The sequence below is a fragment of the Echinops telfairi genome, unplaced genomic scaffold (genome assembly GCF_000313985.2).
Source record: "Echinops telfairi isolate 266 unplaced genomic scaffold, ASM31398v2 ScPeMD7_44;HRSCAF=162, whole genome shotgun sequence".
Taxonomy (NCBI): domain Eukaryota; kingdom Metazoa; phylum Chordata; class Mammalia; order Afrosoricida; family Tenrecidae; genus Echinops; species Echinops telfairi.
Window position 1 is genome coordinate 2,094,735 of NW_022103942.1, and position 27,813 is coordinate 2,122,547.

At 42.4% G+C, this 27,813-nt stretch overlaps 1 protein-coding gene across 1 annotated transcript; it reads right to left on the reverse strand.

The window, feature by feature from the left end:
* Nucleotides 1-461: 461 nt before the first annotated feature.
* Nucleotides 462-21,304, reverse strand: ARL13A (ADP ribosylation factor like GTPase 13A). Its single transcript, XM_045290571.1, has 9 exons — nucleotides 21,246-21,304; nucleotides 20,791-20,861; nucleotides 8,562-8,811; nucleotides 7,189-7,294; nucleotides 6,297-6,502; nucleotides 5,409-5,499; nucleotides 5,137-5,314; nucleotides 987-1,073; nucleotides 462-794 (listed from the first exon to the last, which is right to left on the reverse strand). Exons 1-9 carry the CDS (start codon nucleotides 21,302-21,304, stop codon nucleotides 787-789), a joined length of 1,056 nt encoding a protein of 351 aa, XP_045146506.1. The 3' UTR covers nucleotides 462-786.
* Between the last annotated feature and the right edge of the window lie 6,509 nt (nucleotides 21,305-27,813).

Below are 27,813 nucleotides of genomic sequence, written 5' to 3' on the forward strand. Positions count from 1 at the left end.
AAGATTACATCCAAGAAAACCCTGTCAGAATCAACTTGGGAGCAATAGACTGCTCTTGTTAATTTTGGTTTGATGGCATTAGAAATATCAGGAAGAGTAGCACCACCACTACCACTCTTGGGATCAAGGAGGGAATGCATTCCAGCTGTATATTCTTTGGCTACCTAGCCCAAGTTTTTGGAAGAGCTAGCGGTTTCTGGTTCTGAAGGAACGGCAAAGGAATTGTTGCTGGCTTCCCAGACAGTGGTTGGGAATTTAAAGTGGAATTGCTTTTGGAGGCTTGACTACAAAGTGATTCAGCAGAGTATAATTCTCAGAAAAATTCTTATTTTTGCCACTCCCCTCCCACTCAAGAAGCTTGAAGGGGGGAAAACAGTAAAATTCCAAACTAACCAATAAGGTTCCATTTTATTGGTCACTCAAGAGATTTTATGAGGAACATCTGGGTCCAGCATTTGGAAAGCTTGTCTGTTCTTCACCAAGTTTCTCTTAATTCTCAGATGGATGTCACCTACCCCTTCTTATCCCTTGATGTTCCCGCTGTTTTAAGTCTCTGGGTAGGTATGGCAGGTTGTTTGGATGGCTAGATTATAGATGTTCAGGAAAAATGAAAGTTCTCAGTACTACGATGTTAGGGTAGGTGGAGTTGTAGGGGGAGTGGAGAGGTATTATCAAATAGATTTTGGAAAATGAAATAGTAAGGATGAGTCTACAGATCCCATTTGCCACAAGATAGATATTAGATGTTCCTTTTGCCTTTCTTCTATTTATCACGTAGGTAGTCTCTTAAAAATCTAAAATGAGAAAGAAGCCAGTTACCATAAGCAAAACAAATGTACCAGGTTTCCTGTTCTTTCCCAGACCACCTCAGATAAGAAGGGTGCTTGCTGGCTGGTTCCCAAAGGGGATATTATACCCCAAATGAGGTACCCACCCCTTGCCCCAGGCCTCATATTTTATTTTGCTTTCATTTAAGGGATACTAACCACAGATACTTAAGGAGTCATCACAGGAATTGTCCAGTAACAGTCCTTCTATCTCCCAGGGATCCATTATTTTTCCTTCTATGGGATCTGAAGGTATAGAAATGACATTGAATTTTAGTTTTGGACAAAGATTTAGGGGTAGTTACTGATATCAAGAAACACTTCCTTAACAATTCTACCAAATTACCTCTCATCGTCTCTTCTTATCTCCAGAGCAGTGCCCTTTTTAGTGACCCTTCACAAGTCTAGGCCGCTCCAGGCAATGATTTCAAGTTAAGGCTCCAGGTTAGCCAGAAGAGCTGAGACAACATTGTAATATTAACAACTAATGTTGTTGGAGACTGGGGTCCCCAAGAACACTGAGAGAGAGAAGCTAGTCACAACCATGAACCTTCAAAACATTACAGAATTTTAAATGCTTTGATGCCCTGATAGTGCTGCGAGAAATGATATTTGATGGGGTGGTGAAGAAAGCAGATGATGCCCAGGTATCCATTGAAATCGTGTCTGGGGTCTTAAAGGCTTGTAGTCAAACAAGTAGCTACATAAGTGAGCCATCAACTAAGTCCACATGGAAGAAGCCTGTGTGATCCAAAGATGACCCAAAAATCCAAATATGATGAAGGGAAGAGTAGCAGAGCTTAAATTTTTAACACCTCCCCCTCCTTTTTTGTCTTGTAGGCGGCTATGGAGGACAGTGTGAACCCAAACCCATCTGCAGAGTATCTTGTCAGATTAAGCCTCTGGCAGATCTCCTGTAGCCACAGGCAAGGGACTCAAACAGTTTTACTCTCAGACAGATGATTGTAAACTTGATTATGGTGGATCGAACCATGGTATCATATGAACCTTGGTTAGTTGACCTCCCTCTTGACCCAACCTGAATTTTCTCTAAGCTTAAACATTTCTCACATGTTCCAAGACAGAAATTTCTTCTCTGGCTTTTTAAATATTGGTGGTGGTCTTTTCTTTCTTACTCTTTATTTGTATTATCTTTATACTATTATACTTTTCTTCTTGCCATTTTGTTTTGTTTTTCATTGTTTCTGTTGGGTTTCCCAGTTTATGAAGCACAGAAGGAGTGGATGCACAGAGACAATAACTGATGCAGTGGTTTATCAGGGATGTGGAAGGGTGGCAGGGGGCTGGGGAGGGAAGGGTATTTGGGGAGCAAGCAATGGTTGCAGGAGGAGGGAGCACAAGAACTGATTGTGATGATGTATATACAACTGTTTAAAAAAATAATTTAACCATGGAAGTGTATGATATGTGAATACTATGTCAAGGAAACTACTAACAACAACAACAACAAAAACCAAACTTAACCAATGGCTACCATGGGTGAAAGAGAAAGAGTTGTTGATTACGGGTTTATGTTACTGATGGTGCAATAATTTGGAAAGGGATACCAATAATGGTTGTACAACATGAAGAGTATAATCAATGACACTGAATTATACATGTAGAAGTTGTGGAATTGGAGACTATTTTGTTTTGTATATATTTGCCACAATTTGAAAAAAATTACATGAACAACAATGAGTACAAGAAGCAAATGTTCTAGAGTTGCATATGGTGATAATTGTGCAACTCTTCTTGATGATTGAATTGTATTATGTGAATATGAAGTACTAATAAGACTGTTTAAATAATAAATGATATATGCTTATTATAAAAGATAAGTTTTTCCAGTAATGCATAAAAATCCAAAGAAAAGCGTCTAGGTCAGCAGTTCTCAACCTGTGGGTCGCAACCCTTTGGGGGTTGAACAACCCTTTCACAGTGGTCGCCTGATTCATAACAGTAGCAAAATTACAGTTATGAAGTAGCAACAAAAATAATTTATGGTTGGCGGGTCACTACAACATGAGAAACTGTATTAAAGGGTGGTGGCATTAGGAAGGTTGAGAACCACTGATCTAGGTCTTTCATTTCTCAAGATCACCTAATATCTCACCCCAGAGAAAACGACTGCTAAAATTTGGGTGCCATTCCTCTAGATATTCCTGTGTAGCTACCTAATTTGCTATCTTGCCTAACAATATATCAGGTTGTGGGTGACTTTCCATGTCAGTAAATATAAGTTTTATACCTCTTGTATGTTTGCATAGTAGTCTACTGCGTGGATACACCCTCGTTTATGTAACCATTCACCATTGCTGGGCATTTAGCTTGTTTCCAAGTTTTAGCCATTGTACACAATGCTGTCATTGCACACCTGTGAGTGAGCATACATTCTTTCTATTTATGGACTTCTCTTAAGATACTGTTCAAGGAATGAAATTGCTGGCTCAAAGGGTATCTACATCTTAAAATTCTTGAGATTATATCTGTAACACAAATATAGATACACAAATGAATTGCTTCAAAAGTTTGTGGAAAAATACCAGTATCTTCTCATTCCATTTTCCATGAACTTTTGGAAGCCTCCTTGTACAAACACAAATACACCCTCACATGAAGGGGCTTCCAAAAGTTCATAGAAAAATAGAATGGAATGATAATAGAATTTTCCCACAAACATTGACCTGTCCTCGTGTATGCATGTGTGTGTGCGTCTTTGAAAAATTCCATAGAAAAATGCTATTATTAACTGGACATCCCCCTACTGAAGGGTCGTGGGGAGGACATGAGCCAGTCAGGGTGCAGTGTAGCAACGATGAAACATACAACTTTCCTCTAGTTTCTTTTTTTTTTTTTTTTTTTTTTTTTTTTTTTATTATTTTTTTTTTTCCTCTAGTTTCTAAATGCTTCCTCCCCCCTACTATCATGATCTCAATTCTACCTTACAAATAGGCTGGACCAGAGCATGTACATGGATACAGATAGGAACTGGAAACACAGGGAATCCAGGACAGATGAACCCCTCAGTACCAGTGGTGAGAGTGGCAATACTGGGAGGGTGGAGGAAAGGTGGGGTATAAAGGGGGAACCAATCACAAGGATCTACATATAGCCCCCTCCCTGTGGGACAGACAACAGAAAAGTGGGTGAAGGGAGACGTCGGACCGTGTAAGACATGACAAAATAAAAATAATTAATAATTATCATGGGTTCATGAGGGAGGGGGGAGAGGGAAGGGAAAAATGAGGAGCTGATACCAAAGGCTCAAGTAGAAAGCAAATGTTTTGAGAATGATGATGGCAACAAATGTACTAATGTGCTTGACACAATGGATGGTTGTATGGATTGTGATAAGAGTTGTATGAGCCTCCGATAAAATGATTTAAAAAAAAAAAAGAGCTTACACTCTTGGAAACTAACAAGGGCGATTCTACCCTGTCCTATAGGGTCACTAGGAGTTGGCCTTGATTCAACTGAAGTACGTTATAAGGCAAACAATAGCACTAGTGGGGTACGGTCATCTTAGAATTTGAGCCATTTGAGATCAAAAGAACATAGTTCATAGAGGTGGAGGAATGAAAACAGAAAACATAGGTATGACATGGAATGAAGATTTTACACTAAGGGAATTGCCAAGAATGAGATGAAACAAAATGTGTATGAATTGTTAAATGTAAAACTGATGATCTGCTCTGTAAACCTTCACCCAATTCACAATAAAGTGTTTTAAAAAGAGAGATTTTTAAAAGATATCTATTTTTTCTAAAAATGTATGCAAGACTAAACAATTAAATTCATGATAAAACCTTAAAGGCATAAAAAAGAAGAACGATGCAATTACTTTAAAATTCCATTTATCCTTGAACTTTTGGAAGCCCCTTTATACACACACACATAGGAGGGGCTTCCAAAAATTCTAGGACAAATGGATTAATAGAAAATTTCTATTACCTATTCCACTTGTCCATATGAACTTTTGGAAGCACCTTCATATCGTAAGGGGACAGGAAGGAGGAGGAAGAGATTGAGCCAGTGTGCACGTGAGAATGATACAGGCAAACTCCCTTCTGTAAAGTTGTACCAATTTGTACTTCCACTATTGGCGATCCTAACCGTTAACATAACCCTAGGGCCATCTTGTACTGCACTCAATACAGGGAGTACTGCTGGACTACCAGAAGGCTGCCGCCAAGCACTCTCTCTGTGCTTATTCCATGTCTTCCAAACCCCCAGCCCTAGCATAACAGTTTCAGACTCAAAATAGGACTAATTTAGAAATTGTGACTAGTCACTAGTCCAGCATTACCTTCAAAAAGATAGTCATCAATGTATGCAGCTGGAATACAGTTATCCTTTTGACTACAGTGGAGCCCAGTAGCATTCTGATCTTTACTTCCCACAGAACATTCTTCTTCCTCCACCGGTTCATCTAAAGCAAATGTTACTGATATATTCTTTTTAGGCCTTATTCTTAAACCTTCTTTCTGTATAACAAGAAGATAAGGGAAAGGATGTCAATTGATGCCTAAGAGTTCCAGACTGGTTTCTTGGAGCAATAACACTCAAACAACCATTTACCTGTAGAATTGGCTTTAGAGGCTTAACTTCCCCTGAATGGTGTGAAAAATCCAGTCTTTTATTTTTGGATACTTTCAGCCTGGTATAGAATCTGAGGAAGGAACAAAAGGAGAAAGCAGTAATAGAAACAGATGTACAATCAAAGGCAGTTATTAGCTCCTCCCTACCTAAGGAGCCCTGGTGGCTGCTACTTGGCAAGATGAGCAGTTTAAACCCACCCGTCACTGTGAGGGAGGGAGATGAGCCTTTTTGCTTCCATAAAGATTTACAATCTCAGAAACCTTAACCTTTCAGAGAAGTTCTGCTCCAGCTGATAAGGTTGCCGTGAGTCAGAGCCAACTTCCCAGTACACGTCTTTAACAACAGAGCAAGAAGGTACTCATCTTTTCATGCCTCGAAGCCTGGAGCACTATGTATACATATATATATGCTCTTTTTAGCATCCCTCTCTTTTCCCATCATTCCTCTTTAGGAATATCAAAGACTTTGAAGTTAAAACCGTGTCGTTTGTTCATAGAATAATGGCAGTAAGCTCTTTAATGGGTTCGTGTGCCATTTCTCTCCCACATGGCAAATAAAAGCTATGATTTGGAGCTCTACTGCTGATAGGTTGGTTTTACTTTTATACTACTCATCACACTAACATGACTGCTGAAGGTGTGTGTGTGTGTGTGTGTGTGTGTGTGTGTGTGTGTGTGTGTGTTGGGGTGTAGTTAACAATATTCGTCACTTCCCTGGCTTCATTTGGCCCACCTGATTTTGAGAGACTAGTTTGATGCTGCATGGAATCCAAACACTTTCTAAAATTTCCTGCCTCATGTTGAAGATTAACTTTTGTTCTGTATTCTTATCTGTAAACCCAATAAAGGCTGTTCAGTAGCTCACTACCTGCTAAAATAGCGTCTTCCTGTAAGCCTTCTGAAGCCTTTGCAAATTCGGTTGCTTAAGGTAGATGATATTCCCACTTCATATTGTTGTTGGCGAGTACACAGTTCTTCATATTTATCCCCGATGGTAGCTAACAACCAGCGCACCCCTTCAATGATGGATTGATGGTAAGCAGTTTGGAAGTTTATGATTGCTGAACAAGATTCCTGTGAAAAAAGAAGATCTCAACTTTGGAGCATGGGACCCATAGACTCCCATGCACTCATTCAGAGAACAGAAGTTTTCAACAGCTACACCACTCAGCACTAGGACACTCAACATCGACTTCTTACAAGCTTAATGAAATTTTCAGAATCTACGATCCTTTATTAAATAGTAAAATGTACTGGATTCATATCCCTGGGCTTAGATTTAAAAGTCACTGAGACTTATCTCTCTTATCTATAAAATGGAGATATTAAAACATTCAGCTTTACAGAGCGATTTTGAAGGCGTAATGAAAAAACATGTGAAAGTGTTAGGAGAATGGGATGATTTTTATGATCCCCAAATCAGAAATCATTATTATAGATAAGTGGTTCTCAACCTTCCTCATGCCGCGACCCTTTGATACAGTTCCTCATGTTGTAGTGAACCCCCAACCATAAAATTATTTTCATTGCTACCTCATAACTGTAATTTTGCTGCTGTTATGAATTGGGCAACCCCCGTGAAAGCATCGTTCGACCCTCAAAGGGGTCACGACCCACAGGTTGAGTACCACTGCTATATATGTTCTATAGCAGCAAGAGACTTTGCTCCAAATTCATTACATGAGGCTGATCATGGAATGGGCCAAGGGACACATCAGCTAGACTCTAGATGGAAAAGAGAGGTAGGAGCTGATACTTACCACTCGGCACATGGATTTAGTCTCTTTTACTAGCCTTTCCAAGAGTAGATGCTTGGCAATATCCTCAGTCAGGAGGGCACCTGTCTTGTCTTGTTTATTTGCCAGGCTAGAACAGGGCATAGGAGAGAGGGACAAAGAGAGAAGAGTGAAACAGAAATCGAGACAAAGAGCAAGGAGAGACGATAAAGAGAAATAGAACCATCCTGGCACAGCTGGTATCTATCCATTGAGACCTGCCAGGGATTTTTCTAGCCAACTCTCGACGGAAGGAAGAGATAACACACATCATATGAATCCAAGACAACTCCCAGGCCTCATTTATCACTTATACATTATGCCATTAAATGTTAATAACAATTGTAAAGTGGGATATGAACCCATTTAGAGATTTCATAGCTTCTCCCTAACTCCACTCCTGCTCTAGTGGGACATGCTAATAAAGGACCAAGCAAAAGGGGGGTGAGAGAGGGGTGATGATTGACTAGTGCCTTGAATTATTACCCTGGATTAAATGTTAGGCAACTCTTGGGCAACCTGCTAAAGTAGGGAGCCACTGTCACAGATTAGGTAAAGTAGGGCTTATTCTCTGCTACCGGAAGAGCTCTGCATTAGAAATGGAAACCAGGCAAGGTGTGAAGCAACTTTCACATGGCATTCTTCAAGCAGAATCAGGCATGGAGGGTGGTAAATCCAGATAATACTATCCATTTTCCTTTTATGTCTGCCTTCTAAATTACCTTTATACAATTAGGTCGATCCATGGGTGGTGTCAATGATGTGTGCTCAAATGCTGACCTAAAAAGGAGCCCTGGTGGCAAACCGGTTTACACATTGGGCTGCTAACTGAAGGTCAACAGTTCAAACCCACCAGCCATTCCTCAGGAGAAAGCTGAAGCAATATACTCTGGTAAGGATTTATGGTCTTAGAGACCCTTAGGGACTAGCTTTATTCTGTCCTTTGGGGTTGCTGAGAGTTAGAATCAACTCAATAACGGTAGGCGACTGAACCTAAATATTGGCAGTTTGAACCAACTCAGTGGTGCCACAGAAGAAAGACTTGGTGATCCACTGCTCCTGATAGATCAACTCTTGAAAACCCTAGAGTACAGACCTACTCTTTGGCGCATGGTGTTGCCACGGGTTGAAATCTAATGGCAAAAGACACCTCAGTTAGCTAACATGTCTTTCATGGCAGTGTGTGCTAGAAAGTGGCTTTTGAAAACAGCTCCCCACAGGACAATCCACATCACCAATAAGGAAAGAGGAGCTCTAACTGGCCTTGACAAAGGAAATATTACACCCTGCATCCTATATAGGTGTTTTCGTAAGGCACAAAACAGGAAGGGGAATTGGGCCCCAAAGTAGAATCTTACAGTAAGATGGGTTTTCCTGCTACTCTAGGATCGGACAGAACACTTGGTAAGATAATTTTCACTTCATGCATGCGTTCTAAGTCACTGGAGTCTAGCACAAAAACAATCCCATGTGCCTGCGCGTAGTAGTTTGGCCATAATTCTCGGCTCTTCGGGTCTCCATTCAGGTCATAGACGTAAACATTGCAGTCGTTTAATAGCAGAGTTGTCAGGTCAGATTGCATATATTTTTCCATTCTTGTGGGAAGCACTGTGAAGTAGAAAGAGAAGCAACCACTAAGTACAGAAGTAGAACGAGACCTAAGAATTTGTTAAACAGTTTGCTAAATCTTAACTAGAGCCCCTGTCTTGAAACTTCCTGGTCCAGAAAGTTTCAGTGACTGCCCACTGCTCTCAGGATAGGAGCAGGCTCCCTTGTCTTCTAACCTGGCAGGCCTATCTACTAGCCCTCTAACCAGATTAATATCTTCATTGTCTCTTCCTCCTCCTGCTTCTTTGTTCATCCTCCTCTCCTCCCCAACTCCACATGAAGACTATGGTCGCAGGACCCACACAAGATGGTATTCCCTCTGTTTAGAACACACTTTCACTACTATCTTCCTGGTTAGTGCCATTTGGGGGAGAGGGTGGGTGGGTGGGTATATCAATTTAAATTTTGTTCCTTCTCAAAAGCCTTTCCTTAACCTGTACCATCTTCCAGTCTGGATAGAGTGTCTTTCTTATAACTTTATCACTAAGTTTACATTATTATAAAGTATATGATTTATTTCTCTGGATTATAAATGGATTGGATCCTTTCAATTTTATTAACCATTAAATTCATGATACCCAGCATGCTAGCTGTCACATAGGTGCTCAATAAATATTTGTTGAATAAATCTGATTGAATGAATGAACAAATAAGCAAGAGACCCTTGTCTCCTACCCTATCTTCAGGAAGCCTTATCTGACTTGCTAGGCTCTTATGTTTCTCTCTCTCACTGAACCCATGGTCTCTAGAACTGGTCCTTCGCCTCTTTCTGTGCTTACTCTATCTCCCCATAGAAAAGATGAGCTCCTCGAGGGAGGGAAAGGCAGATGTTTACCAAATACTGATGGCTACGGGTACGGGGGATACAGATATGATATCTTCTCCCTCAGAGCATTTCCAAGAATTCATACATGATTCACACACATTTCACCTTTAAAAACTGTGGCCAGAGCATAAAATCTCATAGGGAATTCTATACCTCACTCAGCTACCATAGACATGCAGTTCAAAATGTCAGCCTTTATAGACATTCTAGTCAGTTTAACTGACAGTTCTGGCCTACTTCTCTGCCCTTATCTATAGCAAAATGACTGTACAGATTTTCTACACCCATACCTGAGAGTTTCAAGTCCAGAATCAGTAATGTCTTATTGATAGGCTCAAATCAGTCTGTAATCGTTTTCATAAAATTGCTAGAATGAGTCAGTTAGCTGGGAAGTCACTAACGTGTTGTAAGATCTTTGGAAATATAGGATTAATTATACATACACTTATGTGTGTACACATACATCTATATATGTGTATATTATTATGCTTTAATGTGTTTTATGACTTCTGTTTACATGTTAGTCACGATCTATTTAATTATAGCTTTCAGATAACATATGATTTCATTTTTACTACATCTGTATTAGACTACTTAAAAATAAGTAAATAGGTTAAAACTCTAAATGAAAATTCAAAATCCTTTTCCCTGCACTGTGACAAGCGTTATATTATGTTTTCCTTGTTGGGAAAAACAATTTTTCTAAGGTGTTGCTTTGATTTTTGTGTTTTTAACGAGACCTTAGCACTTCTCTCACTGATGCCACGAGAAGCTGGCCCCTAATGATTGCATTTCTCTTTTTCCACTATTAATTTATAAATGCCTTAAGGACAGGTAAGGCCCCTGGGTGGCAAAAAAGCCCCTTTTTTCCCCAGCTACTAACAGAAAGGTTGGCTGTTTGAACCCACCCAACTGTGCTACAGAAGAAAGGCCTGGAGATCTTCTTTAATATAACCATTGAAAACCCTACAGAGCAGTTTCACACTGAAACATGGGGTCACCATGAGTTGGCCTCAACTGAATGGTAACAGATGGAGGACACATATTGAATCCCTGTCTCTGTATCCCTAGTGATGTGTTTCTTAAAGCACGGTCTGGAGAACAGCTGCTTCAGAACTACACGGGGGTGATTATTAGGTCCCACCCTAGACCAAATGCGTCAGAATCTCCAGGCTTGGAACCCAAGCATGTATATGTTAACCCAAGTTCCCCAGGTGATTCCTCTGCACTTTAAGATGGAGAACCACTGCCTAGAAAGCAATGAGACTCACACCTAATTGCGCCTCAGCAACATCATCTGGTGAGCTTGGGGAGCCACAGGTTCTCTGGGGCCTCCCCTAGACCAATATATTTGACCCTACACGTCCTGGGCCAGAAGTTTAGAAAGCTTCCCAGGGGATTCTGATCATTTGTTCTCAATACTCACTGGGTGCTAGGAGCATCTATGGCACTGAAAAATTATACACGCTAGTCCTCATTCTCTGAGGGTTTGACTCCAGAGTTTGATGTGGGGGGAGGCTTAAGCATCATGTTTTTAATAAAAGCTTCCCAGGTGACAAAAATGTCTAGTTAGGCACGAATGACACTAGACTAAAGGTCATGGAGGGGATCTGTTTGTGCTCACACTTGGGTTGCTTGTCCCACGTGACCATGCTGGACAAAACAGTTATAATAAATGATTCATTAATAGTACCCCCAAACAAGTATCAACCTCACTGCCATTGAGTAGATGCCAACTCATAACGAACCCTCTGTGGGTTTCCAGAACTGTAACAACTATTTGCGGGAGTAGAAACTCTAGCACCATCAAATTGTCACATAAGCAACTACTCGAAGCCTGAGATTTCCCTTTCAGGCAATTAATTATCTATTCTTGGTAATCATCTCATCATTGTTTTCAAGAGCAAGTGGGGGGTGACCTGGTGTATTCGGGGCCCATAGCCACCTGCTAGAGTGACTCTGGTGGTCCTGTGTGGACGATGATGACCTGAAAGATTCTTCAGAATGTAGCATACCATGATACCTCGCTTCTTGGCCATGCAACGCTTTTCTGGGAGTGAAGATACAACCATAAACTGAGACATTTATGAACTGCCCCTGAGTTCATCACTGAGCACAAAGCAAGCCATAAGTTGACAACATGAATAAATTAGACTCCAGGCCCTGTCCTTTAGGGGTTAGAATGGAAAGCAGACGATGTTGTCACAGACAAAACAGCATACAGCTCGTGCTAGGTGAGTGCTTCCCAAGCCTGACAGGCCATCAGAAACAACTTGGGCACTTGTTAAATATAGATGTCCATGCCCCACCCAGACTGAATGGGACTGAGTTGGGGCTCTGGGAAATTCTCTCCTGATTTAGCAGTAATCCTGTGATTTATCCAGAAGCCTTGATTTTCCTGCTACTGAGTACTTCTATTTTCTTCCTGCCATTTTCTACTAAATTCTATCAGAGATGGAGGAGTCATATTTGCTGCCTATACTCTAGGACACTGGGCTGGACCATTGCCTAAAAGCGTGGTGTTTGGAGCTACTACTAGTGGGGGGGGAGGAAATGAGAAGACAACATGTAACCCTAGGGGAAATGTGGGAATTAGAGTACCTTCCTTAGGGTACAGAAAGTGAAAGGGCTAAAACCACCCTCAAGAGGGTGACTCCAGAGTCTAGGAGAAGAGTCTGCAACTGAACAATGATGATGTGATCATTACCATGATAGGGAGATACACAGGGAGCGTAGAAGGGCTGAGAAAAGAAGCTTTGAGAGAGAGGAATATATTTTCCTGATGTCAAGCCAGAGCTGGACTCTGAGGTAGTGTTTGGTGAAGCAGGTAGTTAATGGAGGCAGTGGTTTTGCTAGGCAGCGGGAACAGGATATGAGAAAGCATGGGCAGGTGAACGAGGACAGTGTGATGGCCGAGGAATAGCAAATGATCTGTGCTATCTCTGTCACAGACCGTATGCAGACAGCATGGGCAATGCAGCTCAAAAAGGAGTCAGGCCAGGCTTGGCACATGACGCTAAGAAAGTTTTATTTTGAAAGTAATCAGAAGGCCTTGAAATGGTTTGCGGCAGGGAAGTGTAATAACCAGATTATTGCATTACGTCCTTCTGGCAACAGTGTAGGCTGCATATTGGTGGGACAACTTGGTGCCGGTGAAATTAGCCAGAAGTCTGTTGCTAAATATAGCTCAAGGGCTTCTAGCAGGCCAGTGACAGAGGAGGTAAGTTAGCCTTTGCTTGTACATTCCTGTGGACTGCTAGGTTATAGAAAATTCACCCACATCATAATATGCCCTCATGTATTTAATAAACATCTGTGGAGTACCAAAAGAGGCCTGGTGATGCCACAGTTAAGCAGTTGGGTGCTACCTGAAAGGCTGGCAGTTTGAATCCACCAGTGGCTCCATAGATTACAAACTAGAAGAGCAGTTCTCAACCGGTGGGTCACGGACCCTTTGGGAGTCGAACGACCCTTTCACAGGGGTCGCCCGATTCATAGCAGTAACGAAATGACAGTTATGAAGTAGCAACGAAAATAATTTTATGCTTGGGGGCAGGGGTCACCACAACGTGAAGAATTGTATTAAAGGGCCACTGCATTAGGAAGGTTGAGAACCACTGGCCTAGAAAACTCGGTGGGGGCAGTTATTTGTCATATTGGGTCGCTATGAGTCAGTACTAACTCCATGGCACCTAACAACAATACAAGTGCTTGCTATGTCAGGCCCTTCCTTTGGCGGGCTCTTTAGCTAGTGGTTAGCTGTAGCTTCACAACTACTACAGAATCTTCATGAGCTGCTGTGTCACTTTTTCTTGAATGTCAAAGCATTAAGCAGGAGATAAAATGCATTTCTCCGAACTGACAGTATTCCTCAAGCTCCAACCCTCTATATTAGCTGTCACAGAGAGTTTCATATTATTAAACTTCTTTATCATCCCACACTTGTCTTTCTTATCTACATCACATACCACTTTAATTGAGTTCAGAAAGCAGACACCATTTCACACGTGTGTTGCTTCAACATTGACTGCTGTAATGCTTCACCTAGTTTCAGCTTATGCACAGTGTCACTATGAGAGGACCTTTAATGAGGACATCATATAAAGGAAGCAGGTGACAGACGAAATCTCACAGCATCCGCAACCTGATAACACCCAACTAGGGAGTGTGTGTGTTCAGAGAGATGGGGGAGAGACTACGCATGTATTTGTGTCTATGTTAGAAGAGAGAGGCAAGAGAGCATATGTGCAGTTGTGTGTGTGTGTGTGTTGTATAAGAGAGGGTTGTGAGAGAAAAGGAAGGAATGGACTAGAGTTGCAGAGAATGTGTGTGCTGAAGATAGCAGTTTGTTGTTAGAGTGAGGACAGGAGACAGGGGAAAACAAGAGAAAGGAAGTGGGAAGACAGAAGGAGATGAAAAGAGTGTGTTTCTGTGTTGAGAGAGAAGAGGATGGAAGATAGGGTATGTGTGTGTGTGCGCGCGCACGTGCGTGTGTGCATGCGTGCATTATGAAAAGGAAGTAGAAAGGAAGGGGAGAGAAGGGAAAGAGTAAATATGTGTGTTTATGTTGTCAGAGAATATGCATGTTGTGAGAGAGAGAAGTGTAGCAAGGAGGACAGAGAGAGGGGGAAAGGGGTGTGTGTGTGTGTGTGTGTGTGAGAGAGAGAGAGAGAGAGAGAGAGAGAGAGAAGAGTTGGAAGAAAAAGGGGGAAAGGGCATGTAGGCAAACAGGAGAGATAGTGTGTGTGTGTGTTTTGAGAAAGAAAAGGAAGCAGATGAGACCAGAGGAGAAGGGGAGAGAGGGGAGGGGAGAAAGTGGGTATGTGACGTTAGAGGGCTGGGAGAGAGAGAGTATGTGTTGTGAGACTGTAAGTAGTGAAAGAAAGAGTGTAAGGGAAGGAAGGAGTGGCAGTTTGTGTGGTGAGAGAGGAAACGGAGATGAGAGGAAAGAGATCAGAGGTCATCTAGTAGAGAGATAGAGAAGCGTGGGTAAAAAGGAGACATCGTGTGTGTCTGTTGTGTTGTGTGTGTGAGGGAGAGGCTGTGTTCTAGGAAGGGAAGGGCGTGGGCGTGTGCCTTTCTGTCGTACACATTTGTTACGAGAGCAACAGCTAGAGGAGGAGTGGGGAGAACTGAAGGCAGGGGCAAAGAGGGGAGGAAGGAAAGTGAAGGGACAGATAAAAGGAAGACTGAGTGGAAAAAGAGTAAGGGAGAAGAAGAAAATCCACGAAGGGGTGGGAAATGGAGGGAAGAGGGAGGGTCTGTGTTTATATGTGCATGTTGAGAAAGAGGAGAAACAAAACGAAGAGAAAGGAAATGGGCGATTGTGTGTATGTCTGTGTGGTATGCCTTATGAGAGAGTGCTTGTGTGTAATGACGGTGTGCTTGTGTTTTGTAGGAAGGGAGAAATGGAGGTGAGAGGTGTGTGTGTGTGTGTGTGTGTGTGTGTGTGTGTCCTGTATGTGAGAAGAGACCAAAGAGAGCTGGGATAAAGAGACGCAAGAGAACAGACAGGGTGAGAGTGTGCAAGGGACGGGAAAGGGAGAGGGGCGAGCTGGGGGGGAGAGTGTGGCAGGGTGTATGAACTGTGAAAACGCCTTTGTATGGTGGTGCGGGATGGACTGGAAGAAAGAGGGGGATTAAAATGCATGTTTGTGAGAGAGTGTGTGTGTGTTGTGTGTGAGAGAAGGAGGAAGAGAGCTGGATAGAAATGTGTGTGTGTGTGTGTGTGTGTGTGTGTGTGTGTTTCTGTTGGTATATGTTTGTCCTGAAAGAAGGGAGAGAAAGGGGCTGGGCGGCAGAGAAAAGGAGAGAGAGAAAGTGTGCATGTGTTGACAGAAAGAAGAAAAAAGGACTGAGGAAGGGGGGTGGGGAGAGTGTTTCTGTTGAGGAAGTGTACTGTGAGTATGTGTGTGTGTGTGTTGTGAAAGAGAGGAGTGGAGGATAAAGAGATGGGGGAATGGAAGGGAAGAAAGGTGAGAGGGGAAAGAATGTGTGTGCTGTGTGTGTGTGTGTGTGTGTGTGTGTTGACAGAACAAAAGGAAAGAAGAGAGAGAGAGAGAGAGAGGTAGGGGTTGGAAGGAAGTGAAAAGAGAGCGAGTTAAGGGGAGTATGTATTTGCGTGTGGTGTAAGAGCATTATGCATGGATATGTTTGTCTTGTGACATCGATGGAGTGGGAAAGAAGAGGGGGCGTTTATGGGTGTGTATTTTGTGACAGAAGGGAGGTGTGTTGTAGGAGAGCATGGGTGTCTGTGTGTTGTGAGAGAAATAGAGACTGTATGTTGTGATAAAGAAGCGAGGAGGAGGAGCGGGGGGGAGAGGTGGCGAGGGAGGAGAGAGTGTGTGTGCCTGTTGTGAGAGAATGTGTGTGCTGTGGGAGAGAATGTATGTGTGTGTTGGGAGCAACATAAAAGAAAATGGGAGGGAAAATTGGGCATGGGAAAAGACAGAAAGAGAAGAGGAAGCAGGGAGACTGATTTGTCCTTGTATGTTGTGAGAGAAAGAGAAGGTAGGTGTGTGTTGTGCAAGTGTGTGTTTTAAGAAAGACAGATAGTGTATGTTTGTATATGTTGTGAGCGAAAGGGAGCAGGAGGAAAGGAAGAGAGGGGAGAGAAAACGTGCCTGCAATGTGGTGAGAGAAAAGAGATGAGTGAGCAAAAGAGAGGGGAAGAGAGGAGGAGAGAAGGAAAAGAGAAGGAAGAGAGTGTTTTAAGAGAGAAAAGAGAGGAAGAAAGTTAAAGGGGGAGAGATGAAAGAGAGAAGGGGAGACAGAATTAGACAAAGAAGAGAAAGGGGAAGAAAGAGGCAGAGGCAGAAGAGAGAAGGAGGGAGATAGGGAGGGAGGGAGGGAGAGAGAGAGAGAGAAGAGAGAGAACTGATAGGGAATAAAATTGAGGGCTAGAGAGCTCGTTGTGCCTGTGTGTGTGTGTTGTGATAGAAGAAATGGAGAAAAATTGAGAGTGAGAGAGAAATTGTGTGTGAGGGAGGGGAAGGAGAGAAAAGGGGAAAGAGCATAGAGGGGGCGGAGAGACTGGGAAGACAAGAAGGGAAGTGGATGGAGAGAGAAACAAGGGGGAGGAGTATGATTTGTGCCATAATGCTGCGCCTGTATTGTAGAGACAGAGTAGATGTTTGTCTTATGGTGAAAGATAGAGAATGGGATGAAGGGAAAAGAGAGCGCATGCCATCCAGGCTTCTGTAGGTAGACATTATGAGAGAGAGAGAGAGAGAGAGAGAGAGAGAGAGAGAGAGAGAGAGAGAGAGAGAGAGAGGAGAAGCGAAAAGGGAGGGAAGGAGAAGAGAGGGTGCGAGAGAAAGAAGAGAAGAAAGCAGCAGCGTGTGTAGTTGTGTTATGTGAGCCAGGATGTGTATGCGTTGCGAAAAGGTCTGTCTGTTGAGCGAGAGAAATGAAGAGAAAAGAGTGGGTTAGAGGTTCCAGGTCCAGTTGGCCAACTGATCACTTGGAAAGTGACTCCCTCTCCAAGAAGCAGGAGGAAGACAGCATAAACAAAAAAGCAAGTGGGATGCACGTAGTCCAGGGAACAGCCCAATGGAGAAGTGACCAAAACACCCCACCCTACTCCGCATCCAGGAGGACTCTCCTCCTGTAAAGAGTTCGTCTCTGAAACTCATAGGGGCAGTTCTACCCTACCCTATAGAAGTGCTATGAGTTGGCATTAACTACCTCCCAAAGCCTCAACTACCTCCCAAACCACAAGAACTTCGGTCCTCCAGCTTCTGCAGTCCTCTAGCCCAACTCCTTTCACCTCTAATCCAACCTTGCCCTGCCAGTTCAAACACCCCAAAGGGCAGAGCCCCTCATCCCTAGACACTGCTTCCAACGATGCAAGTGCAATCTGCTCCGCAGTCTTGATCTTTCACAGGACCGAGTTTCGACCTGCAGCCTTTTCAACAAGTAATGTTAGACAAAGTGGAGCTCCAAATGCAGAAGAATGAAACAGGACCCCCAAATAAACTCAAGACAAACTCAAAATACCTAAATGCAAACCTCAGAGGTTTAAGAATCATCAATGAGAAAAATGGAACAGACATAAGGGCCCTATTGCTGGGCGTACATAGACTACCAAGTGTAAGAAAGAACTACACACGTTGGAAGACAAAATGTATGACTGGAACCTAATAAAAATAAAACATGGCACCAGTGGTGAGAGTGGCGACTCCTGGAGGGTGGAGGGAGAGTGGAGTGGAAAGGGTGAACCGATTACAAGGATCTACATATAACTCCTCCCTGGGGGATGGGCAACAGAAAAGTGGGTGAAGGGAGATGTCAGACAGTGTAAGATATGACAAAACAATAATAATTTATAAATGATCAAGTGTTCATGAGGGAGATGGGAGTGGGCAGGGAGGGGGGAAATGAGGAGCTGATATTAAGGGCTCAAGTAGAAAGAAAATGTTTTGAGAATGATGATGGCAACAAATGTACAAATGTGCTTGACACATGAATGTATGTATGGATTGTGATAAGAATTTTACGAGCCCCCAATAAAATGATTAAAAAATTAAAATAAAATACAACATGGTTGTATATCACAGGACCTCATCAAAAGAGTAAAACGAGAGCCTACAGATTAGGAATTTTTTTTAGCAATGACACAACCAACAAGGTTCTAATTACCAAAATTTACAGAACTCTACAACACTTCAATATGAGAATACCAAAAGATTCAATTAAAAAGTGGGCAAAAGACATAGACAGTTAACCAAAAATGACACTCAAATGGCTAACACACACATGAAAAAAATGTTCATGATCACCAGCCAGCTGGGAGATACAAACTAAAATGACAATGAAATCCCATAACCCTATACCCACAATGATAGCTCAATAACAAAAAAATCCAGCAAACAGAAGATGTAAAGAAATTGGAACCCTTTTCTACTTGCTGATAGGCCTATAAACATGTACAACCACTATGGAAAGCAATATGGTGCTACCTAAAACAAGTGAGACTAGAAATCCCATACAATCCAACAATACCTCTGCCGGGCATACACCCCAAAGAAGTAAGAAAATCTGAACACATGTATGCTCTCCCATGGCTATTGCAGCACAGCTCACAATAGCAAGAAGCTGAAAAAAGCTCAAATGCTCATCAGTAGAAGAATGGATAAAGAAACTCTGGTGCATACATGTAACGGAATACTATGCATCCCCGAAAAAGTGATGAAACCATGAAACATTGCATGGCATGGATGGACCTGGAAGCCGCTATGTTGAGTGAAATTAGCCAATCACAAATATTGCATGATACCACTACTTGCCAAAACAAAAGACAAGCTCTTGCTCGCAAGTCATTGAAACTTCTACTCCAGCTTCCCAAGCAATGAGGTAATATGCCTGCCCAGAGCTCATGAATCATATAACACCCCTTATTTTTCACCTTAAAAACCACTGGCTGGGGAGGCCTCACATCTACTGGTTCAATTTCCCATGATGCAGAGAGGGAAAAGACCAATTAGCTTCTGACATATAACATTACTCTATGGTCATTCAAAATTAACAGACACTCCTAAAGAGTGATTATTTAACCTTACTGGAAACTCAAGTCAAGAGGCAGTGGGGTGGTGGACATCTTCCTGGAGATAGCCACTATTCTCCAGGCGATAGGTAAATTGGGCGGGGAGGCATGCCTTAAGTATACTTAACTTAGTTTATATTCAACCCTTGACCAGGCTGTGTACTATAGACAACCAGGACAACGAGGTACACAATATCCTTTGTAGACCATAGCAGAAGAATCAAATTTGGAACTCCATTAAGTGAACTGGACTTTATCGTAAACACAATGGTAACAGATGAAAGGAACTGAAAAACTCCCATGTACCTAAGACTGAAATGACTCTGTCTTTGTGAAAGAACATTAATGAAAGTTTTGCCTTATCTCCAACCCTAATTGTAAATATAAATATTGTTCAGTCACCTAAGTTTTTATCTGTAGAACTCAACAACCCATGTCATTTGGTCTAAAAAACTGTCCTATATATGTATGCTTTCTTTTTCTTGACAGTGTTTTAAATTCTATACCAGTAGCTAAATTAATCGATCAATAGAACCACCATATGGCCCATAGGGAATAATTTATAATGTCCTTCAATAAAATTAAAATGATGTCTTTAATGTGAACCAGTGACATATATAACCCATAGATCTTATGAAGATATAAGAATGTAAATTGAGCTCACGCAAATCATAGCCCCAGTCTAACAACAATTAGTTCTTGTGGCATGGCCCTGCTCAATACCCACCCACATGAAGTAATATGGGTGAAGAAAGCAGATCATGCACTGTTATCAGAAAGAATAGCAACTGAGATCTTAAAGGTTTGTTTTAAAACAAGCAGCCATCTAAATGAGGCTTTGGCTAAGTTCATATGGAAGAAGCACACCAACATGTGTAAGATCCAAGAATAAAATCCAAGCCTGGAGGATGGAATTGTATTAGAGCTTAAATTCTGAATATCCGGTGTGCAGAAGGCTGCGAATGACAGTGAAAACTCCAAATACATTTGTAGGGTTCCCCAGATAGATTAACCTCTGGGTACTCCTCTCTATGGACCAGAAATGGGAAAGGTCATGTTGCCAGACAGAATACACTGCAGGGTGGATGAGTGCAATGGTAGTTAGGTCAAAATGTGACACCTTGTCATTGATCTCTCTCTTGACCTAATGTGTAAGTTCTCCAGTTTTTAACATTTTCTGCTTTGATTCTGACTGAGGATTTTCTTTGTTTCATTGTGTCATTGTTGTTGGGCCATTTGTTTGTATTTGGTTTTGATTTTGTGTGATTCTTTTGTGTATGAAACACAGAGTAGGTAAACCTACAGATACAACAACTGGATGAATAGATTCAAAGAGACAAGACTGGGGAGGCTGTTGGGAAATGAGCACAAACTAGAAGAAATGTCCTGGAATTAATTGTGGTGATGGTTGCACAACTCTTATGAATGTGATCGAACTCTTGAAATGCATGGTATGTGAATGTCAGTGAAATTGTTAAAAATAGAGAAACTACAATATTTTAAAAGAGGGAAACAGAGTTCTGAAATAAAACTAGGAATAAAATGAGTATTTCAGTGGTCCCTTGGCCCCACAAGAGACCATCGGTCTGTAATGTTCTTGTTTCCTTACATCTTTGGAGAGCATCCGAAAGAACAGATTTCCCAGAATTTTCCAAACCAATGATTATAAGTGTTACGCTCCTGGAAATAGAAAAGAGAAATTAGTCCAAGCCTGAAAACACTATTGGACTTAGGCCAAACAAAGCGATCTGCCCTCCTCCTTAGTGGTTGGGGGCTCTGGCTATAGGAGCTCCACTGCATGCACCAATGAAAGGCACAACTAAGGTTGTAGAAGGTGATATGGGAACCCCTCCCCAAAGCCTCCAAGGTGACTTTTCTTCCCAGATTCACTTGCTTTGTGAAACTGGCCATCCACTCCCCAAACTGCTCCCATTCTTGTAGTCGCTGCTTAATCACTTCCCCTCACAATATCTATCATGACAATTTGTGGCTTGAGGGGCTGAGGGCAGATAGACGGTTGAAGAAAATGATGGAATAGGCCTAAAGAAATGGTCGAAAAATTACCTCCTTGATTCTTCAGTGTTCTTCTCCTGAGACCAGCAAGAAGTAAGCAATCGAAGCATGATTCAAATTGATACTGCAATACAATGGAAGTAAGTAAACTATCCCCACTATTAATACAGTGCTGAACATAAGTCAGTTTATGACTGCACACGTTTTGGTCAACAGAAACCCTGGGTTTGTCAGAAGAATTCTGTTACTTCATTCTACCCAACCTTGTCCATCAATGCCCCAGGGGGCTAGTAATCATCAAGTCTAGTGATAAGTGCAACCCTCATAGACCCAGTGGCATCAGGCGTGGACTATCCCTCAACCCTATTTCATCCTTACTAAGGATATTGTCATTCAACCTTGGGAAACTAGAGTGGTGACTCTTGGTTTGAAAGAAAACTTTCAAGAAGGATCCATTTAGGAAATTTGTTCTAAATAACACGTATCTATCAATTGGACTTGGTACATTCACTAACTCTGCTTCTAAGATGAGGTTTGGTGACCTACTAGCATAAATTCCATACAATTTCTGGAACTCTAAGGGACCTCGTCAGATCGGGTGCCCCATTTCCAAATTTTGGGTCAGCAAACTTATAGATGGGTCCAGAGAGTTGGGTAAACTTCCCAGGGCATTCAGTGAATCAGTCAGATTTAGAAGAGATTGCTTCAATCCAAAGCAATAATTTATGTAATCACTTCAAGATTCATTTGTGTTGTAGTGTGGATCAGTATTTCAGTGGGTTTTTTTAATGACTGAATAACATGCCATTGTATGCCTATACCACATTTTTGTTTATTCATCAATTGAGGAACATAAGGTAGGTTGCACTTTGGGGTTGTTATAGTGTGGCTACGGACATTTGTATACACATTTTTATGGACATAGTCCTTAGTTTCTCTTGGATGTATATCTTGCTGGGTCAAAGATTAATTCTAAGGAGCACTGGTGGTGCCATTGGGTGGTGCCGCTGGTTAAGCATTGGGCTGTGAACACTTGAGGTGGAACTGGTACAGATGAGTCAGATTCAGCTATAAAGCCATACTAACCATCAGGAAACAGACATGAAGCTGTTATTGGCTTTGTGTCATAGAGAGATGGCTATCACAGAATCCAAACAATTCAACTCTGATGTTTCAGGCTCCAGTTCTAACAGTTTCATAAGCAAAGCTAGGGTAAGGCTTTATTATTATTATTATATCATAAGCCATATTTAAGGTTTCCCTGGTACCTTGGTGCTGGAGTGGTTACAAGTTGGACTACTAAGATCAGCAGTTCTAAACCACCAACCGCTGCTAGGTTTCCATAAAGAGTTACAGCCTTGGAAGCTCACAGAGGCAGTTCTACCCAGTCCTATTGGGTTGCTATGAGTTGGGATCAACTTGATGGCAGTGAGTTTAGGTTTTTCTGTTGGGAAGTCAGAACCATTCTCCAGGAGGTCCTCATGGGAAGCTGATTGATTTCCTGTGGAGAGGGCCATGCTCTAAGAAATGCTATGAAATGCTGGTCATCAAACTGTGGATGACTCCGCAGAATCCTGCTACGTATTAACAACCTGACATATAAACTGCTCATCACATAGCTAAGCAAAGCCCAGCTGAGTATCAACTAAAGTGGTTTGCTAACCTAACCAAAGTTTCCCCCAACTCTGCCTTTCAACATTAGGAAAATGTAAATCAGAACCACAAGGAAATGCCACTTCACACCCACCCCAAAAACTCGCTGCCTTGAGTCCATGCTGACTCACAGTGACCCCCTCTGTGGGTTTCTGAGACGGTACTGTTTATGGGAGTAGAACGCCCCATCTTACTCCCGGGGAGCTGCTGGTGCTTTCGAACTGCCTATCATGAGGATTGCAGCCCAACAGCGTAACCAGTACATCACCAGAGCTCCTCTCATGGCTATATTTGAAAAGGCAGACAACATCAAGTGCTGGTGAGGATGTGGACAAAACAAACCAAACTCACTGCCATCAAGTTGATGCCAACTCCCAGCAACTCTATAGGACAGGGTAGAATGGCCCCTGTGAGTTTCTGAAACGGACTCTTTTATCCAAGAAGAAAGACCTGTCTTTCTTCCATGGAGAAGCTGGGGTATTTGACCTGCTAAGCTTTCCATTTGATTACACGTCACAGGACTCCTAAAAATGTAGAGGTGGTACAGAAATGCAATGCTGGTAATGTGAAACACAGCAGCCACTTTAGAAAACAGTGTGGCAATTCCTCAAAAGGTTAAACATAGATTAAGTATAAAGACCTATTACAGTTGACTAGATTAGGACTCAAAGTACTCTACAGTACCAAGTGGAACTTCTCCTTCCGGTTTCTGAGACTTTAATGCCATATATATATAGTTTTATTGGGGGCTCTTACAACAACCCATACATCAATTGTATCAAGCACATTTGTACATTTGTTGCCATCATCATTTTCAAAACATTTTCTTTCTACTTGAGTCCTTGGTATCAGCTCCTCTTTTTCCCTCAATCCCCTCCTCCCACTCTCGTGAACTCTTGATAAATTATAAATTATTATTGTTTTCCTATATTACAAGGATAACTGAAGAAAAAATCCAAACTCACTGCCGTGGAGTTAGTGCTCATAGCTACCCCCTGAGGGTTTCCAAGGAGCCCTGTTGGTGTAGTGGTTATGCGCTGGGCTGCGATCCTCATGGTTAGCAGTTTGAAACCATCAGCCGTTCCGCGGGAGAAAGACTGGGCTTTTTACTCCCGTAAACAGTTACAGTCTCGGAAACACACGAGGTCTCTATGAGTCAGCGTTGGCTCGATGGCAGTAAGTTTGGTTTTGGGGGTTGGTGGGTTCCTGAGACTGCTTACAGGAATAGAAAGCCCAGTCTTTCTCCCACTGTGGGCGGTTTTGAACTGCCGATCATGTGGATCGCAGCCCAACGCTTAATCACTACATCACCAGGACTCCAATAGGTTAACAAAGTTAGAAAACGATTGAACTGTGGATTACTGGGCCTAACTTTTCTGCCCAGTGCTTTTCCTGGACCATCTAGGATGAAATCACCCAAATTACACCTACTGTTTTCAGACTCCTTACCTGTAACGTGGAATTGATGATCTGTTTTGCGTTCCTTGAGGTGGCTGGCTGTTTATCGGATGAGAAGTTGGTTCTTTTTTAGATGAAAGAGTATTTGGAAAGGTGTACTGAGATATCTAGCCTTCTCGCCAGACTAACACAGCTTAGATGTCCCTTTATACCGGCTAGAGCGATGACGTAATAAAGGCTTTCAAGGTTCTGACGTATCTATGGCAAGCAGTATGGTTCATAGCAACCAAAGTCACATCTCGCGTCCTTTTATGGTAACAGTTATTACTAAGCGAGTTTTTCATTAATTGATTTTTATTGAATTCTTATTTTCTAAACTTTTAATTGCGAACTGGACGAAGGTTTACAGAGCAGATCCGTTTTCCACGCAATAATTCATACACATTTTGTTTTATCTCATCGATAGCAATCCCAACAATGTAATATCACTGATCCCACTTCCTCCTCTGTTTCTCGTTTCTTTTTTTTAAAACAGTTTTATTGGCACTTCATCCACATATCATGCAAATCACTAGTTCGACCATATCATGAAGAGTTGTACAATCTTTACCACAATCAGAATGATTTTTTTGTAACTAAAACGATGGTTTTTAATGGGAACCAGAGGTATGTTACAAGTATAGAGTCCAACACACAAAACAAACAAACATACCGTGGAGGTGGAAGGTTACAAAGGAACAAGGAGGTCGTGGAGGGTGCGTGAGGACAGCTATTCCCGATGCTGGGAGCCAGGCGAATACCTCCTCTCCCTGCAGTCCTGCCTGTGATCTCCCCTGGAGTCCACCTTGCCAGGGCCCCAAACACCTCTGCCCCCATCACCCCGGCCCCCACGGAAGCCCCCTCGGAGCCTCGGTGGCCTTGGTAGCTGCGCGATCATAGCCACCTCGACGGTCGTCTCTGTGGTTACGCTCCATGTGAGAGCCACCAAGTCCCCCTCCTGGGCCGTCTGTCATGGCCACCACCAGGACCTCTGGGTTTAAAGCCGCCCCTGCTGTGATTGTAAGCGCTGCCGCGATGGCCCCGACCTTTGTAGCCAGCGCCACCTTGTTCCTGATTGCCATAACCACCGCTGCTGCCACTCATGGAGGACTGATCTTGGCCACAGTTACCTCCACCGCCTCCGCCGCCGCTTCAGCTGTTACCACTGTACAAGTTCTGCTGCCCCTAGAGCCCTGAGACAGGGTGTGGGAGCTTTGCGGCCGCGCAGCCCTACTGTCGACCTCAGCCTCCACTCTGCGGCAGCGGCCCGTAGTGGCTGCTCTGTGAACTGCTGCCCGAGCTTCTCGAGGGCGGCTGGGAGCCAGCTGCCGGCCATGACCATGATTGATAGGAAGACTGCTGCCCAAACGATGATTGGGGACTCGGGCTACTGCCATAGCCACCAGTTGAGCCATAGCCCTGGGGAACTGACTGGCCGCCATAACTGCTCGGAATCATTGCGGAGGAAAAGCCATAGCTGCTCTGGCCATAGGCTGCCGTGTCCGCTGACTGGCCAAAGCGCTGAGGTCCTTAGGGCTGATTGCTCCTGCTGGGAGTAGCCTTGCCCAGATTGGCTGGGATGAGGCCCCCGAGTTTTGGATTGCTTGTTGGGCATAGTCGTTTGAGGCCATGTCCGCGCACATGCGCACAAGTTGACAAGCAACAAGATTTCAACTCTGCAAAGCACCGACGCATCAAGGACTGAGCCTCCACCATCAATTTTAGAACATTTTCTTTGTCCTCGTACTCAATGTTATTCATGTATTCTTTTTCAATTTTAGCAAACATGCACAACAAAGCATTCCCCAATTCAACAAATTCTATAATTGAGTGCCACTGATTATACTCTTTGTGTTGTACAACCATTATTGGTTATCCCTCTCCAAATTGTTCCACTATCATTAAAATGAACTCAAGGCCCCCGCCCCCGAAAAAAACCTCTTCCTCTTTCATCTATGGTAACCATAGGTCAAGTTTGGCTTCTTTCTTTCTTTTTTTAGATTTCTGGATATAATATTCATATACCACACACTTCCATTGTTCAACCGCTTCAAAAAAGAGTTGGATATACATCATCACAATCAACGCTAATGCTCCCTCCTCCCTCCTACATCCACTGATTGCTCCCCAATTCCCTCCCTTTCCCCTTTTCTACTTCCATTGCACCAATTATTATCTCTATGCATTCACTCTTTCTGTGCTTCATGAACTGGGAGACCTATTGGAAACAATAAAAAACAAAATGAAACAAAGAAAATAATAATAATAAAGAATAAGAAAGAAAAAAAGCATCAATATTTTAAAAGCCAGAGAATAAATTTCTGTCTTGGAACAATCGATAAATCTTTGAACATAGAGAAAATTCAGGGTGGGTCAAGAGGGAGTTCAACTGACCAACTATCATGTTATACTATGGTTCAATTCACCATAATCAAATTTACAATGATCTTTGTCTTATAGTAACACTTTTCGAATCCCTCATCTGTAGCCAGAGGGGATCTGCCAGAGACTTAGTCTTCAGATAGATTGAGGGCTCTCACTGTCCTCCATAGCCTTCTACAAATTGGGTGTTCACACTATAAGCTCTGATACACTTCCCTTCGTCATATTTGGATTTTGCTAATGTCATCTTTTGATCACACAGGTTCAGTTGCTTCTTGGATGTGGACCTAGTTGACAGCTAACTTAGATGGCTGCTTGTTTGAATTCAAACCTTTAGGACCCCAGACACCATTCCAATTGATAGCCAGGCACCATGTGCTTTTCTCACCACACTTGCTGTTGCACCCTTATCTTCGGGGTCATGTTATAAGAACCAACTCTTCTTGGATTACGGCTAGAATTACGTGGGAGCCCAGAATCCATCTGCTTGTCTCCAAGTTATGAATGACTCTAGTTTACCTTGGCAGTCATATTATGGTATTACTAGTATGGCATTACTAATTCCATATTATGTATAGTTCCATAGTATGGTATTTCTAGTTCCATATTATGACAAAAACAATAAACAAAAGCAGAACCAACAAAATCAGCAATGATAAAATAAAACATAAAAAAACTCAAGATAAACAAAATAAGCAGAATAGAAAAACATTGTCAATCATCCCCTTAGGGCATAAGGTGATGGCATTGATAACATCAATAATTTATGCCATGACATAGAATTTAAGGCACCACTGATATCAAGAGTTTATGTGACTATAGTCCAACTTCAAGATGCAATCCATGAGTTGTTGCTTTGTACCAATTGATTTCTTAATTGGTTGAACTCAGTTTACAATGAGCATGAGAGGTTAGTGCTAGGGGAAATTCACCTGCATTATTTCTCACAAGGGCAGACCCTTGCCTCTCAGACCAAAACCTGTCCTATTAACGCAAGGGAGCATCGAGGAACCAAATATACGGTGGTTGTTTTTCGTTTCCATTCCTCCTTTTCTGAACTTTCTCTTTGGGAAAATGCCTCCCTTTGGTTCTCAGATAGTTGATTATTCTAAGGAGTGTATACCTTCCCAGTGTTGTTGTTCACCTT